Source organism: Coregonus clupeaformis, chromosome 5, assembly GCF_020615455.1.
Source record: "Coregonus clupeaformis isolate EN_2021a chromosome 5, ASM2061545v1, whole genome shotgun sequence".
NCBI lineage: Eukaryota > Metazoa > Chordata > Actinopteri > Salmoniformes > Salmonidae > Coregonus > Coregonus clupeaformis.
Genome location: NC_059196.1, coordinates 9,002,311 through 9,020,455, shown reverse-complemented (window position 1 = coordinate 9,020,455; position 18,145 = coordinate 9,002,311). Strand labels below are relative to the sequence as shown.

The window sequence follows — 18,145 nt, the reverse complement described above, 5'->3', positions numbered from 1 at the left end:
ACAGTATGGACAAGGCTACACGCCTACCCTACAGTATGGACAAGGCTACACGCCTACCCTACAGTATGGACAAGGCTACACGCCTACCCTACAGTATGGACAAGGCTACACGCCTACCCTACAGTATGGACAAGGCTACACGCCTACCCTACAGTATGGACAAGGCTACACGCCTACCCTACAGTATGGACAAGGCTACACGCCTACCCTACAGTATGGACAAGGCTACACGCCTACCCTACAGTATGGACAAGGCTACACGCCTACCCTACAGTATGGACAAGGCTACACGCCTACCCTACAGTATGGACAAGGCTACACGCCTACCCTACAGTATGGACAAGGCTACACGCCTACCCTACAGTATGGACAAGGCTACACGCCTACCCTACAGTATGGACAAGGCTACACGCCTACCCTACAGTATGGACAAGGCTACACGCCTACCCTACAGTATGGACAAGGCTACACGCCTACCCTACAGTATGGACAAGGCTACACGCCTACCCTACAGTATGGACAAGGCTACTTCTCTGAATGCAACGTAGACTAGTATCTCTTACATTTTTTTGTAATAACAAATAAATACATGTAAAAGTTAATTTTAACAAATGCCAAAGTAGTAGTTCCCTGAGTAAAAAAAAAAACTGTTCAAATTGTTAAAAAACGTTGTTATACTATATAGGGATACTATACTGGGATGCAATCATTTTGGAATATTTTACTTGATATTACAGCACATATTTCTAAACCAGCTCTGTATTCAGGGTATTTATTGAACACACAACAAAAATAAACATTGCATTTGAACACGTATAAAGTCACGAAGGCACACTTGTATGATTCTACCTTGTCGCAGGGGTGGTGAATGTTGACATACCATTCCACATATCTAACTATTTAGGCACCAGATTTAAATATTTAATATAAAAGTAGTGAATTTCAAATATGAATGCATACAATAATGGGAAATGTGACCTTCTAGCGTCCTACTGGAAGATTTTCAGCAATACAGTGCACAAACATTTAGCACAAATCATTGTTTATCCATTGGTATTTTTAAACTAAGACACAGGGGTGGTGAATGTTGACATACAAATCCACATATCTAACTACTTAAGCACCAGATTAAAATATTTAATATAAAAGTAGTGAATTTCAAATATGAATGCATACAATATTGGGAAATATGACCTTCTAGCATCATACTGGAACATTTTAAGCAATACAGTGCACAAACATTTAGCACAAATCATTGTTTACCAATTGGTATTTTAAACTAATTTACAATGACTAATATACACCCAATCAAGCAATGGAATGCCACTAAACATATTATTACATATGTTACACAATTACTTTATTTCAAATTTGTTGTTGCTGTGAGCTTAAACGAAAAAGCCTTGTGCAAAGCATTATTGTAGCTAAATGGAAAGACAGTTATCATAAGAAACATGTAGCTTTTTACTGAGTTTTATGTTATATAAAAGCCAGTGTCATGTACTCCATATGAATATGCATACAATACACAATCTATAACACTGCAATCTCAGCCAGCGTTCACAAACATATTCCTAAAAACTAAATGGAATGGAACATGGGATATTCCATGGAATATTATGAAATGGCTTATAAGGAGTACCACTTTTCAAATTAGACAAATTAGACTCAAATTAGAAAAATTACACAACACATTGCAAAATATTTATAAAAGTAGAATTTCTGCAGGAAAACTACTGCATACAATAACAAAATACTGCAAAAGTAAGGAAACAGTCAGTTTTGGTTCAATTGTACTGCCTCAAAACAGGTGTGGCCTAACCTATGATGATTAGGGAATGTTATGTAATCTAGATGGAGGGAATCAATGGATGGATATCAAAAGTGTCTGTTTCCCAAAGGTTTGGAAAACATACTATTAGGTTACAGTTCATTGCATTATGTTTGTGAAATACATCTGTTCATCATATTGGCACTACATCCTTTGGTTTCAAAGACTAACTATGTCTCAATTGTTTTTGCTACAGTTGTACATTTTTCAAGACGCTTTTGCACATTCTCTTGCACTTGTTTTTAATAAAAAAGCAAACAAAAAATGTACAAGTGTTAGCTGAATACCAAAAAATATTCCCCAATAATCATACAGGCCCAAAGAATGGCTTGACTTTGACCCCATGCTTACAGTATGCACAACCATTTGTATACTGTTGGTCTATTAGTATAAACATTGGATGTTTTCATTCATCATGATAAGGAAGTCTTTCAGTCTGTTTTTCCATCTTGTTCTTTAACTGCTGCCAGTCTGTGTTGGTCTCTCCAGCGTCTGTATTTGGATTGACTCTTGCGGTAGGCGAAACGACCAATGTCCACCATGAACACCCAGGACAGCACATACATGGCAACTCCTTCACACTTTATAATGAACCTGGGCCATGGGGAGATGAGCTCGCAGTACAACATCCTTCCGCCAACCACTATGCGCATAAACACAAATAGCACTACAAACAGAACATCCACCGCCTCCCCTGTCAGGCTCTCATAGCGTCCCAACTGTCTCAGGAACCAGCGAGCTTGCAGAAGGGGGTTAGTGATCTCGCTGGCGAAGATTACGGCGCAGGACTCCATGCCTGATTCCCCCAAGCTCAGGGTCAGCAAGATACCCAGGATGCTCATGGTGTGGTGGACCAGCATCACCGGGCCCTCTGTGCGGAAGTAAACACACCAGCCCATGTCGAAGATGAAGTAACCCAGGCTAATGACCATAGCACTGATCTGAAGGGGGGTGTTCTTTGTGCCTAAAATCAAGATCACAACGTTATTGTAAACACTCTTCATAATTAGTAACATCGTCATACACACATCAAATTAACGGGTCACCAAACGACCTATGGGAACTCCTTCCCCTTCACGCGATGAGATGCTTAATATCAAAGGTGTTGACAGTCACACCACTCCCTTACTGTACCCATGTGACCTGTCAATATAAAAGGCGGTGTGACGTGACATACTGTCTATGACTTCACTTGAATTCCACAGAGGTGGAGGAACGACATGAAAGCTTGGCGATCCGTTACTCTACTCAGAGAACCAGGGCTAAATCCGTAATGTTCTCTTTCGTTTTCGTGAAGGGGTTGCTGTACCAAACAGGTGGTTCAGGCAACAGAATGGGATACCTCACCATTAAACCTTAGTCTAAATGAATCCCTGGGAAGTCCTTGTATCCACCACAGCAGGGCTTCCCAAACCTCTCCTCGGGTTTGGGGTGCAAAAGCTTGCCGTTCGCTTGTGACAGGAGGTCCGCTTGAAGAGGGAGTTCCCATGTTTGGAAGGTTGTCAGCTGTACAAGGTCTGAAAACCAGTGACTCTGTGGCCAATGTGGAGCCACAAGTAGAACTGACTCATTCTCAAGGCTGATCTTCCTCAAGAACTGAGGGAGCGAGGGAATTGGTGGAAACACATAGAGCAGCCCCCTCGGGCCATCAGCGTGATAGGGCGTTGGCCCTGAGTGGGCCTGCTGGACCCTTTATGGAGAACCACATAGGACAATAGGTTGAGTCTCGCAATGCGAACAGATTGGCCCCAGCAGGTGTATTGCTCTGAGGGATGTAATGTGTTTGTTTGCCCAAAGCAGTAGCTCCCTTGCTACCTTGTGTAGTGCCATTGACCTCAGTCCACCCTGGCAGTTGATGTACGCAACCACTGTCGTGTTGTCTGTCCGTATCGGTACATGTTGGGAGGAAGTGCTGGAGTGCAAGGTGGACGCCTTGAGCTCCGCTCCAGTACATTGATGTGAGCTGTTGTCCATGGCGCTGACTATACACCATGAACCCCTTACTGGTTCAAGACTGCTCCCCATCCCTGTAGGGATGTGTCTGTAATCAAATCTGGTTGTGAACTGCGCCTAGGAGAACTCCACTGGGAGTTTGAAGTGCTATTCACCACCATTGTATTTCTCTCTAGCAACTCATTGTTAGAAATGAAATGAAATTTGTCCATTCTAGGACATAGATTGTGTCTGTATTGGCCTCATGTGGAGCAAGCCCAACAGAACAATGTGGCCTAGGAGCCTCCGACTCTCTAGCACTGTCACCTATTTCCTCAGTTTGAATGTTGAAAGAGATTTTTTAAATGATACCACTCTTTCCGGCTAGTGTTTTGCTCCAGTGTACAGTGTCAAACCCAGGAAGTGCACACACTGAGTAGGGACCAGAGAACTCTTTTCCAAGTTCATTGTTAGTCCCAACTCGGAGAGGTGATGTGAGACAATGGATGTGTGTGCCAAGGCTTTGTGACCCTACACATACTAGCCAATCATCTAAGTAATTCAGGACCCTGACTCCTGCTTGGCGAAAGGGGTGTTGATGCTGCGCTTATGCAATTTGTGAAAGTTGGAGGGGCAAGCGAGAAACTTCCGCTAGAGAGTCGGTTCCATCAGAGTGGAACTTTCCCTTTGTCAGGGAGCTTGGACTGTGCTAACCATAGGTGGTGCTGTGCAACACGCAGTCTGGTCAAAGTTTCCCCAACCATCTGAGCATTGCCCTGAAGGCACTGGATGAGCAGATCTGTCACTCTAGACAGTTCTTTCATGGTCTTAGTATTGTAGTTTGCGGAGAGGCGTGCCTGCAGCTACTTCTGATAGAAGGCCAGTATCGCTGCTGAATTGCCATGCCTTGCAGCTGAAAAAAGGTGCTGTCATGTGTCCTGCGTAGGAAGCAATCAAATGCCCTGCATCGTTTGTAAGCCAGCTCTTGGTCTGAACTGTGACAGAGAGAAGCAGGCAGAACAAGTGAAGCAAATTATTTGTCCATACGGGGGAAATGGCCAAAACCATTCTTGTCTGCACCATGAACTATAGCTAAGCGAGTGCATTTGCTTGGCATGGCAGGGGTTCTTTGATTTGGCGTGTTTCATGTGCATTGGAGCTCACGCACAAAGTCTTTGAACAACAGGAGGCATGTCTCAGTCTTTGAAGAACTGAATTCATCAAACCTGAATGTGGACATCGTGGCAGAAGGGGCGTGCTCCACATTGAGGTTCCTGCTTGCCCTCTCAAAGATTTCAAAGGATATTTTCTGGTCGAGTGTCACTGCCAGTAGCAACAGTCATCAAAATTGTTAAAACGTTTTAAAAACAATTCTAATAAATGCAACAGTTGGACAATGGATGAAGATACTCCAAACTGTTTGAATCCATCAGGTATTGACTAAATTATAGCACATAAAACACGGACAAATAATGAATGGAGTTCAGGGATTTTGGTGGGAATTCAGGTATTCAATTTGTCAAATCTTTCTTATTTTTTCTTAGAATGCACTCATATATACATTTTCTAATGGTATCAGGTATTTATTTTATATTTTGTATTAAAATAAATAAAATTATATATACACAACTGGGTGTATTTGCATATATTAATACATTAAGATAAAGGGGTGGAACAGGGCTGCAACCACAACAATGTCCTCTGTCTAGGCCTACCTGCAATCACCTGTGCTGTCTACACTACCTCATTAATTACTGTTGTTGTCACGTTCTGTAGCATAATTCAACAAGTGTGTAAATAGCAGAATACACTCGGATAAAAAAAAACAACACGCTTGGCTCTAGGTTACACCTATCTATAATCTATACATACTTCACATTGTTTGCGAGATCAGACATCATATCACTCACTATAAGTGTTCATTTTCGGAAGTTGCTTTCATTTCAGTGCATCTAATTTGTAGTAAATTATCACTTTTTTCCATTCCACCAAAAATTAACACCAATCAAAATAAAGTTATCTTTCTTCTCTGTCTTGTGATGTAAGTGTCGAGATGATGTGTTAAATCCCAGATGAAGCTTTAGCATTCTTATAGATGCAACGGAAAGAGAATGTGTTCCATTGAGCCCATTTCAGTGTTTGACAGGTCATTACAAACATTTCCACGTTGTACCATTAACGGGAAACAACGACAGGCACAAGCAAGAGTATGAAAGAGTCACAGGAGTAAAATGAAAGCAATCAATCCAGTGAGATTTAAGTGACAAGTGGATTTTGCACCCCTCACACAAAGTAAATAGATGGCTGAAAAAGACAGATCCTCAGGTGGGCGGGGCATGAGCGTTGCTGCCGACAGGCTGGGACTGGACGATGCTAGAGCCATGGTGCATACCAATCATCATCATCATCATCATCATCAGAGTGATCATAGTCTGTGGCATAAGAGTTGGAAGCTCACTCATCTGATGACAGTCCGGAGGTTCCGCCCACAAAGCTCTCAAGTCGAGATTTCAATGCTCTCGGTTTGAATTTCTGACAGTGAGAACAACAGCTGCTACCCTGTGAGCCACATGAGCATGTTCAGCTCCCAAGCAAAGAATGCAAAGAGTCTGAGGCTGGGGGTTGTTTCTCACACTGTTGACACGGGTGGAATGACATCCTGAGTACAGCACTGAATCTGTGTGCAATGAACAGATTTTCACTCAATTGGATACACAAGAGAAGTGTGTTTCAAGAAAAAGTAACTATAATAAAAATAAATATGCTAAATAGCTTTGTGTCTCGATGTGCCTCAGTGTCTGCTTTGAGGCCTCGAGCTGGTGCCACGGTGTCAGCTTCGGATGCTTCGAGAGAATAGCTAGCAACACTAAGCATCAGCTCTGATCTGTAGAGCTTCGGGTTCGAGACTCCCGCCTAAATATGTAGCAAAGTCCGGGCTCGAGACTCCCACCTATGTAGATGAACTCAATACATTTTATGCACGCTTCGAACAAAAACAACACAGAGCACTGCACGAGGGCCCCCGCCATCCCAGACTACTGGGTGATCTCGCTCCCCGAGGCCGACGTGAATAAGGTTTTTAATCTGGTCAACATTCGCTCGCAGGCATCTCCACGGTCATTTTCAACCTCTCCTTGTCCCAGTCTGTAATCCCCATGTCTCAAGCTGACCACCATCATTCCTGTTCCCAAGAACTCTAAGGCTTCATGCCACAATGACTACCACCCTGTAGCACTAACATCTGTAGTCATGAAGTGCTTTGAAAGGCTGGTCATGGCACATATCATCCCAGACACCCTAGACCCACTTCAGTTTGCATACCGCCCCAACAGATCTACAGACAATACAATCTCAATTGTACTCCACACTGCCCTCTCCTACCTGGACAAGAGGAATACCTATTTGAGAATGCTGTTCATCGACTACAGCTCAGCATTCAACACCCATAGTGCCCTCCAAGCTCGGGACCCTGGGACTGAACACTTCCCTCTGCAACTGGATCCTGGACTTCCTGACGGGCTGACCCCAGGTGGTTAGAGTAGGCAACAAATCCTCCGCCACGCTGACTCTCAACACGGGGCCCCCCACAGGGGTGTGTGCTTAGCCCCCTCCTGTACTCCATGTTTATCCATGACTGTGTGGCCACGCACATCTCCAACTCAATCATCAAGTTTGCTGATGACACGGCGGTGGTAGGCCTGATCACCAACGGAGATGAGACAGCCTACAGGAAGGAGGTCAGAGAACTGGCAGTGTTTTGCCAGGAAAACAGCCTCCCCCTCAATGTCAGCAAGACCAAGGAGCTGATCATGGACTACAGGAAACGGGAGGGGGGGTAGGGGGGGGGTCAAAAGCTTCAAGTTCCTCAGTGTCCACATCACTGAGGACTTAACATGGTCCTACACACACCCTTAGAAGCCCTTAGGAGACTGAAACGATTTGGCATGGCCCCTCAGATCCTCAGGAACTTGTACAGCTGCTCCATTGAGAGCATCCTGACTGGTTGTATCACTCTCTGGTGTGGCAACTGCCCCGCCCGTGACTGGAAGGCCCTACAGAGGTAGTTGAGGATGGTCCAGGCGGTGTCTGAGAAAGGGCCGAAAAACTGCCAAAGATTTTAGCCACCCGAGACATAGACTGTTCTCCATGCTCCAGTCCAGCAGGTGGTACCGGTGCGTCAAGGCTCAGACCAACAGACTCCTAAACAGCTTCTATCCCCTGGCCATAATACTCTTGAATGGCTAACAACTACTGCTCTCCCTCTCCCACAGACTATCCACACTGATTCCATCTATGCCCATCCACAGGTCTCTACCAACTCAGACACAATCTACGCTGCTGTCAAAAGTATTATTGATTTGATTTATTACTCTATTACGCTGCTGTCCATTGATTATTGATTGCCATTACTATTAGTTTTTATCCTGTTACTGGTCACTGTTACTCCTGTGAATTCAGGTGAAAACTATAATCCCTTATTGATGTCACCTGTTAAATCCACTTCAATCAGTGTAAATGACAGGGAGGAGACAGGTTAAAGAAGGATTTTTAAGCCTTGAAACAATTGAGACATGGATTGTGTATGTGTGCCATTCACAGGGTGAATAGCCAAGACAAAGGATTTAAGTGCCTTTGAACGGGGTATGGTAGTAGGTGCCAGGCGGTTTGAGTGTGTTAAGAACAGCAGCCCTGCTGGGTTTTTCACGCTCAACAGTTTTTCGTGTGTATCAAGAATGGTCCACCACCCAAAGGACATCCAGCCAACTTAACACAACTGCGGGAAGCATTGGAGTCAACGTGGGCCAGCATCCCTGTGGAACGCTTTCGACACATTGTAGAGTCCATGTCCTGACGAATTGAGGGCAAAAGGAGATGCAACTCAATATTAGGAAGGTGTTCCTAATGTTTTGTACACTCAGTGTATATTACCATTAGCATATTACCATAAGTATTTATATAGTCCTGGAACAGCACCATCTAGTGGTCTCAACCAGGTAATATCAGGATGTTGGATGTGACATAAACCTAACAACTTAAAATGACATATTTCTGAGAATACATTACATAGGATGAAGAAACAATATTCTGAGCCGCAGCTCCATACTACTTGTCAGACATAGAGAACTGATATTGTATACTCGTTGGGTTGGGATTGGCGTGGAGGTCCCTGGGTGGCTTTTAACCATTTCTTTGGATTCCTAATGTCTTACTCATTGTTACAAAAAAAGTTTGGTCCAAATCGGATGTAAGGTACTATATTTATAGAATATTATATGAAGCCTACACATTAAAATGGCCAATTTGGGTAAAATCAATTAGCTTAATTTCTCACAGATCAAATTATATCTAAACAAGATAATGTTGCAAAAATGCTAATCTTGATTAATGATTTCAGAACAATATGAGATAGTGGGTGTCATGGGTGTCGAGGCGGCAGGTAGCTTAGTGGTTAAGAGCGTTGTGCCAGTAACCGAAAGGTCGCTGGTTCTAATCCCCGAGCTGACTAGGTGAAAAATCTGTCGATGTGCCCTTGAGCAAGGCACTTAACCCTAATTACTCCTGTAAGTTGCTCTGGATAAGAGCGTCTGCTAAAAAATGACTAAAAAAATATATAATAAATAATGGCTTGCTGAAATGACATGGAATGACCCCTATACCAACTTAACCACCTTTAGAGAAAGGTGGTATAGAAGCAGCACTCTACATGGAAACGATTACTCTGTTTCAGTGTAATTAGATGGCGAGCATCTTACCTGGATGTGTGAAGGGCCATGGACCTTCCACATAGCCTATGTATGCTGTTATGCAGACCGCCAGGATGCCATGGAGCAGTGTGACCAGCCTACAGTTCCACTCAGAGCCACGGCTTCCATTGGTGTTACACAGTAGTGTGTAGAGAGTGATCCAGCCTGTAAGGCAGAGGACCACGCCAACAGACAGTGATGTCATCCCTCAGCTAAATACACAAAAACAAAACAAAAAACACTTAAATGATCAACACACACACAAACACATATAGAAGTTCCAAAAGACTGCATGACGCACTTCACTTTCTACCATCACCAAAAATATCAGCAATGCTTAATATTTGTGCGAGCAAGTCAGATTAACCTACATTTTATGTTCAGTAAATGTTCTGTAAAATGCAGCATAATTGCAATGTGGAAAAACAGTGCCTTCAAAAGGTATTCACACCCCTCGACTTTTCCTCGACTTTTTCCACATTTTGTTCTGTTACAAAGTGGGATTAAAATGGATTTAATTGTAAACAAATAAATTGTCAATGATCTACACAAAATACTCTGTAATGTCAAAGTGGATGAAAAATTCTAACATTTGTAAAACATTTATGAAAAATAAAACACTAATATATCTTGATTATATAAGTATTCAACCCCCTGAGTCAATACATTTTACATTTACATTTTAGTCATTTAGCAGACGCTCTTATCCAGAGCGACTTACAGTTAGTGAGTGCATCCATTATAATTTTTTTATTTTAATTTTTTAGTAGAATTATTATTATTATTTTATTTTTTTATACTGGCCCCCCGTGGGAATCGAACCCACAACCCTGGCGTTGCAAACGCCATGCTCTACCAACTGAGCTACCTCCCTGCCAGCCATTCCCTCCCCTACCCTGGACGACACTGGGCCAATTGTGCGCCGCCCCATGGGTCTCCCGGTCGCGGCCGACTACGACAGAGCCTGGATTCGAACCAGGATCTCTAGTGGCACAGCTAGCACTGCGATGCAGTGCCTTAGACCACTGCGCCACACGGGAGATGCATGTTAGAATACATACATGTTAGAATCACCTTTGGCAGCGATTACAGCGGTCAGTCTTCTGGGTAAGTCTCTAAGAGCTTTCCACACCTGGATTGTGCAACATTTGCCCATTATTCTTTTCAGAATTCTTCAAGCTCTGTTGATCATTGCTAGACAACCATTTTCAGGTTTTACCATAGATTTAAAAATCATGTTAAAAACTATTATTGCACACAGAGTGAGTCCATGCAACTTACAGTTGAAGTCGGAAGTTTACATACACTTAGGTCATTAAAACTTGTTTTTCAACCACTCTACACATTTCTTGTTAACAAACTATAGTTTTGGCATGACACAAGTATTTTTTCCAACAATTGTTTACAGACAGATTATTTCACTTATAATTCACTGTATCACAATTCCAGTGGGTCAAAAGTTTACATACACTAAGTTGACTGTGCCTTTAAACAGCTTGGAAAATTCCAGAAAATGATGTCATGGCTTTAGAAGCTTCTGATAGGCTAATTGACATAATTTGAGTAAATTGGAGGTGTACCTGTGGATGTATTTCAAGGCCTACCTTCAAACTCAGTGCCTCTTTGCTTGACATCATTGGAAAATCAAAAGAAATCAGCCAAGACCTCAGAAAAATAATTGTAGACCTCCACAAGTCTGGTTCATCCTTGGGAGCAATTTCCAAACGCCTGAAGGTACCACGTTCATCTGTACAAACAATAGTACGCAAGTATAAACACCATTGGACCACGCAGCCGTCATACCGCTCAGGAAGGAGAGGCGTTCTGTCTCCTAGAGATGAACGTACTTTGGTGCGAAAAGTGCAAATCAATCCCAGAACAACAGCAAAGGACCTTGTGAAGATGCTGGAGGAAACAGGAACAAAAGTATCTATATCCACAGTAAAACGAGTCCTATATCGACATAACCTGAAAGGCCGCTCAGCAAGGAAAAAGCCACTGCTTCAAAACCGCCATAAAAAAGACAGACTACGGTTTGCAACTGCACATGGGGACAAAGATCATACTTTTTGGAGAAATGTCCTCTGGTCTGATGAAACAAAAATAGAACTGTTTGGCCATAATGACCATTGTTATGTTTGGAGGAAAAGGGGGGTGGCTTGCAAGCCGCAGAACACCATCCCAAACGTGAAGCATCATGAGGAAGGAAAATTATGTAGATATATTGAAGCAACATCTCAAGACATCAGTCAGGAAGTTAAAGCTTGAGTTTAAACTGAGTTTAAATGTATTTGGCTAAGGTGCATGTAAACTTCCGACTTCAACTGTATGTGACTTGTTATGCAAATGTTTACTTCTGAACTTATTCAGGCTTGCCATACCAAAGGGGTCAAATACTTACTGACTCAAGACCAGTGGTGTAAAGTACTTAAGTAAAAATAAAATACTACTTAAGTAGTTTTTTGGGGTATCTATACTTTACTATTTATATTTTTCGCAACTTTTACTTCACTACATTCCTATAGAAAATAATGTACTTTTTAGTCAATACATTTCCCTGACACCCAAAAGTACTCGCTACATTTTGAATGCTTAGCAGGACAGGAAAATGGTCCAATTCACACACTTGTCAAGAGTACATCCCTGGTCATCCCTACTGCCTCTGATCTGGCGGACTCACTAAACACAAATGCTTTGTTTGTAAATTATGTCTGAGTGTTGGAGTGTGCCCCTGGCTATCCCTAAATAAATAAATACAAATAAAATTGTGCCGTCTGGTTTGCTTAATATAAGCAATTTTGATACTTAAGTATATTTTTGCAATTACATTTACTTTTGATCCTTAACTATATTTAAAACCAAATACTTTTAGACTTTTGCTCAACTAGTATTTTACTGGGTGACTTTCACTTTTACTTTAGTCATTTTCAATGAAGGTATCTTTACTTTTACTCAAGTATGACAATTGGGTACTTTTTCCACCACTGCTCAAGGCATTTCAGCTTTTCATTTGTAATTAATCTGTCAAAATTTCAAACAACAATTCTACTTTGACATTATGGAGTATTGTGTGTAGGCCAGTGACCAAAAATCTAAATGTAATCAATTTTAAATTCAGGCTGTAACACAACACAATCACCACATACGCTGCTGCTACTGTCTATTATCTATCCTGTTGCCTAGTCACTTTACCCCTACCTACACTATCGGTCAAAAGTTTTAGAACACCTACTCATTCAAGGGTTTTTCTTTATTTTTACTACTTTCTACATTGTAGAATAATAGTGAAAACATCAAAACTATGAAATAACACATATGGAATCATGTAGTATCCAACAAAGTGTTAAACAAATCAAATATATTTTATATTTAAGATTGTTCAAATAGCCACCCTTTGCCTTGATGACAGCTTTGCACACTCTTGGCAGTTGCATGGACTCTGTGTGCAATAATTTGTTTAACACTTTTTTGGTTACTACATGATTCCATATGTGTTATTTCATAGTTTTGATGTCTTCACTATTATTCTACAATGTAGAAAATAGTAAAAATAAAGACAAATCCTTGAATGAGTAGGTGTTCTAAAACTTTTGACCGGTAGTGTATATGTACAGTGCATAGCTACCTCAATTACCTCGTACCCCTGCACATCGACTCCGTACTGGTACTCCCTGTATATAGCCATGTTATGTTCTGCTCCCTATATATAGCCATGTTATTTTTACTCATTTTTATTCACTGTGTATTATTTATTCCTTGTGTCAATATTTATATATATTTTTATTAAATGTTGTATCTTAACTCTGCATTGTTGGAAATGGACCAGTAAGCATTTCACTGTTAGTCTACACCTGTTGTCTACGAAGCATGTGACAAATTTAATTTGATTTGAACAAAATGTGGAAAAAGGATGTGAATACTTTCTGAAGGCACTGTACATTACCTTCAAATGAACCTGTGTTATAATCCAAAGTGACTGATGAACAGTGTATGTCTAAACTGAGCAGCTTGTTTTTTCTGAACTGAGCACAAACATGTACAAGTGTAAGCTGAATAACAAATAATTGCTTGACTTTGACCCCTTGCTTACACACAACCATTTGTTAGTTAATCATTTGTTAAAGGTATATTAGTATAAACTAAAGATCAGGAAGTCTTTCAGTCTGTCTTTCCATCATGTCTGTTAACTGTTGCCAATCTGTGTTGGTCATTCCAGCATCTGTATTTGGATTGACTCTTGCGGTAGGCAAAACGACCAATGTCCACCATGAACACCCAGGACAGCACATACATGGCAACTCCCCCACACTTTATAATGAACATGGGCCGTGGGGAGATGAGCTCGCAGTACAACATCCTTCCGCCAACCACTATGCGCATAAACACAAATAGCACTACAAACAGAACATCCACCGCCTCCCCTGTCAGGCTCTCATAGCGTCCCAACTGTCTCAGAAACCAGCGAGCTTGCAGCAGGGGGTTTGTGATCTCACTGCCAAAGAGCACGGCGCAGGACTCGATGCCTGATTCCCCCAAGCTCAGGGTCAGCAAGATACCCAGGATGCTCATGGTGTGGTGGGCCAGCATCACCGGGCCCTCGGTGCTGAAGTAAACACACCAGCCCATGTCGAAGATGAAGTAACCCAGGCTAATGACCATAGCACTGATCTGAAGGGGGGTGTTCTTTGTGCCTGGAAACAAGATCACAACGTTATTGTAAACACTATTCATAGTTAGTAACATACAAACACACATCAAAGTATACTGATCAAGAAACGACATTAAAAAAAACATGTTGCTCCTATACCAACTTTACAGAAAGGTGGTGTAGGAGCAGCACTACATGGGATTAGATATTAAGCATCTTACCTGGATGTGTGAAGGGCCAAGGTCCATCCACATAGCCTATGTATGCTGTTATACAGACTGCCAGGATTCCATGGAGCAGTGTGACCAGCCTACAGTTCCACTCAGAGCCATGGCTGCCATTGGTGTTACACAGTAGGGTGTAGAGAGTGATCCAGCCTGTTAGGCATAGGACCACGCCAACAGCCAGTGATGTCATCCCTCAGCTAAATACACAAAAATATAATTGCAATATGGACATACATTACCTTTCAATGAACCCTTGTTATAATCCAAAGTGACTGATAAACAGTGTATATCTAAACTGAGCAGCTGTAGTGCTCTGGCCAGTCTGAGTTGTGAGGATCTGGTGAGGGGGACGTCTCATGTCGTTGTATTGGGAAATGAGACCATGATAAACCCTCGTTGGTAAGGGGAAATTTCATGCTAGCTCACTTCAGGGAGTTTCAAAACTAGTCCAAAAGTAATTGTGTCTGGGGTTAGTGGGGCAGCACAGCCTGGTCTCAGACTAGATGTAACATAGTAAACTCAAATCCGAGACACTCAAATTAGTATGATACTGTATGTTACGTTTGGTATGGTTACATAAGACAGAAAGATATTTAAGGCAAAAACAAGAGAGGTTGGTAGGTATGGATGGATGGATGGATGGGTGGGCGTATAATGCAAATTTCTTGCAACCCAAAGGTTGCGTGTTCAAATCTCATCATGGACAACCTTAACCCTTTTAGCTAACCCTTCCCCTAACTCCTAACCTTAACCCTAACCCCTTGCCTAGCTAATGTTAGCGACCTAGCTAACGTTAGCCACAACAAATTGGAATTTGTAACATATATGTTTAGCAAATTCGTAACATTGTACGTTTAGCTAATTCGTAACCTACGTTTTTCAAATTCGTACCATATCATACGAAATGGATGGACATTCACAAATGAATACATAACATACGAAACGTAACATTTCATACTGAATGGAGTGTCTCGGTTTTACGTACTGAATAACACAAAATGCTCTGAGACCAGGTTGTGCTGCTGTGCAGACAGTAGCCATATCTGCCAGTAAACTGTCATAAAGCAAGCTAGAGTATCCATTTATTATTTATACATGCACCTTTATTATGTACATTATGTTCAGTTGTTTTGACATCAGTGCAGAAGGGGAGAGAGCAGCTAGTTTGCTAATATAGAGTACCACAGTATGAGTCATAATACCCATAAAACCTAGCTGTCAAACAGGGAAATGTCCGAGAGAGATTTACATGGTTATCAAAACGTCCCGCCAGGGTAAGCCTACACGAAACACAGACCTTATTTTAAGTGTTTCTAAAATCCCCTATGTGAAAAATTAATGGTGGAAAAACGATTGGAAACATTTCCCTGTTTGACCGCTAGGCTTTATGGGTATTATGGCACCTCAACTGTGGGGCTCTATAGCAAAGAGAGAAAATAACACTGCCAAGATGTCTTCAGACCGAGCCATTTATAAAAAAGCGAATATTTGAGCTAAAAACACATTAAAAGTGAATAAAAATGAATCCAGATGAGCTGTATAGACTATACAATATCAGTTTGCTAAGGCAGGCTTAGTGGACAGCAAGCGAGATAGAAGGAGAGCTTGGCTCCTCAAGCTATCAAATGTTGGCAAACAGAACAATGCAAAATAACTACTTTGTAACATCACCTTATTTCTGCACGGCTTGCACGTTCATATCGGTGACGTCTCGTCTTCAGTCCTTTTGTGGCCAGCATGGTCCCTCGGGTGACAGTCACATCTTTGCTTCTTTGTGTCCATGTTACTTGGCTCGTCAACAAAAAATTGCGTCTCGAGCATCTAATCTCAATATCCAACTCCCTCACCTTGCCGTGTCAGCAAATGGTGCTGCAGATAGCTGCCCAACCCAAAACGAAATTAGTGAGTTAGTTTCCAACACTCAATAGATACACAAAATATAATTACTGCTAGCCTGGTTCCGAATGTAGCAGTAGCTTTACCGTGGTCGGGTGGTGTCTAGTTGTTAACTCGTCATCTAGAATGGGGTTGTGGCGCCATCCGCTGGTCATATTTCGGTATTTTTCCATCAGTACATGGAGGTGAAAAGGTGAGATGCATGCATAAGCCTTGTGTATAAATGTTCTCTCTGGTACAGGTGAGGAACATGAAAGCTACATGAAAATGTATACTGTACCTGGAGCAAGATAGGTGTCAGTGAATTTTCCATCTTGTTCTGAAGTCTTAGAATCTGCTCAGATTTTTGCTTAATAAAACCACCCACAAAAGTGCAGTGCAAAAGAGGTGCCTTTATTGAATGTAAATTACTTCATTATCTGTGGTATTGCTCTTCGCAAACGTACACAACTCTTACATAGAAAAATATGTTTGAGATAGCAAAAATATCATTAAGTGTTAAGGCACATAGGTTACCATAGAATGGCCACAGTTTGAAGGGTTTTTACAAATAAAGGACATTTGGTTTGTCAGTTAGGAAGAGGACATCCACAAACAAAGTGAACAAAGACATCGCATTAGCATAATGTGACAGAATAATCAGGAGAATTAAACAAAACAATTAGGTACCAGTTTTCTACTGAATATGATTAAACATAGGCTAATCAATGTGTAAAATGACGTAATGAGGTATAGGAATCGGATAGCAGACTTTTTTCCTACAGATTGCTGATTATTTTAGCCCTACTTGAACAAAGTGTTCCGTGTGGAATGGAATCACATATCGAAGTGATAATCAGGAAGGCCTACATGTACATTTATAACAAATTGTGATGTTAATGAAATGGACTGACATAAGAAATGTAATAATGGTTGTAAAAGGGTTCCACTGACTATGGTTAGACATTTTTTTCAATAATGAAGTCTGAATGGAATGCATTAGCTACACATTGCATCAACAGGAGGTGAAAGTATTGCGTAGAAAGTTTTTCATCAGATCCATTGCATGATAAGTTAAAGTGGCAAGGCAGTTGAGTAAGCACTAGATCCAACACAGCCTGGCCAGAAATCAAATCAAATCTGATAAATTGCTAATTTAGCCCTTCCTTGGAGAATATTTCCTTTGTGAATCTTTACTTTGGTTTAGCTTCAAACTTGGAAAGAATAATGAAATATAAGCAAATCAACTTGGAGACCTTTGTCAAAATTATACATTATCTATGTAAAAGAAAAAATCATGGCCATCAGTGATTGAGCTGTGAATGATGATGTTCAAGTGAGTGGCATACTCTCTCAAACCCACTGTTTACAAATACTCAGAGGTGATAGCAGTGATCTTCCATTGTGAATTGGGATTCATGAAATTTGGTCCCAGGAAAATCACATTGACAGAAGAAATACAACATTGAGGCTACAGTAATAGAATAGATAGAAGTAACTTGCTCTTCAACAACATACTTTAAATTAGCATCAATATCTATACTGTTATCTAAATACAATGCCCACACATTTTCACAATATACTCCGAGGGTACAAAACATTAGGAACACCTGCTTTTTCCATGACAGACTGACCAGGTGAAACCAGGTGAAAGCTATTATCCCTTATCACTTGTTGAATCCACAATATTCAGTTTAGATGCAGGGGAGAAGACAGGTTAACGAAGGATTTTTAAGCATAGAGACAATTGAGACATGGATTGTGTATGTGTGCCATTCAGAGGGTGAGATTTAAGTGCCTTGAAAACGGGGTATGGTAGTAGGTGCCAAGCACACCGGTTTGAGTGTTCAAGAACTGCAACGCTGCTGGGTTTTTCACGCTCAACAGA

At 41.4% G+C, this 18,145-nt stretch overlaps 2 protein-coding genes across 5 annotated transcripts; both read right to left on the bottom strand.

The window, feature by feature from the left end:
* Positions 1 to 756: 756 nt before the first annotated feature.
* LOC121560925 (TLC domain-containing protein 5) lies at positions 757 to 16,390 on the bottom strand. 3 transcript variants are annotated; one of them, XM_041873709.2, is made up of 3 exons: positions 16,330 to 16,390; positions 9,517 to 9,719; positions 757 to 2,795 (listed from the first exon to the last, which is right to left on the bottom strand). In XM_041873709.2, the coding sequence occupies exons 2-3, from the start codon at positions 9,710 to 9,712 to the stop codon at positions 2,263 to 2,265; spliced, it is 729 nt and encodes a 242-aa protein (XP_041729643.1). In that variant the 5' UTR covers positions 9,713 to 9,719; positions 16,330 to 16,390; the 3' UTR covers positions 757 to 2,262. The 3 variants fall into 3 exon arrangements, with proteins under 3 accessions (XP_041729643.1, XP_041729642.1, XP_041729641.1); XM_041873708.2 differs by lacking the exon at positions 16,330 to 16,390 and adding an exon at positions 14,622 to 14,744; XM_041873707.1 differs by lacking the exon at positions 16,330 to 16,390 and adding an exon at positions 13,451 to 13,537.
* Positions 13,666 to 16,392, bottom strand: LOC121560909 (TLC domain-containing protein 5). 2 transcript variants are annotated; one of them, XM_041873705.2, is made up of 4 exons: positions 16,365 to 16,392; positions 16,054 to 16,261; positions 14,377 to 14,579; positions 13,666 to 14,198 (listed from the first exon to the last, which is right to left on the bottom strand). In XM_041873705.2, the coding sequence occupies exons 3-4, from the start codon at positions 14,570 to 14,572 to the stop codon at positions 13,666 to 13,668; spliced, it is 729 nt and encodes a 242-aa protein (XP_041729639.1). In that variant the 5' UTR covers positions 14,573 to 14,579; positions 16,054 to 16,261; positions 16,365 to 16,392. The 2 variants fall into 2 exon arrangements, with proteins under 2 accessions (XP_041729639.1, XP_045068297.1); XM_045212362.1 differs by having other exon boundaries at positions 16,054 to 16,386.
* Positions 16,393 to 18,145: the final 1,753 nt, after the last annotated feature.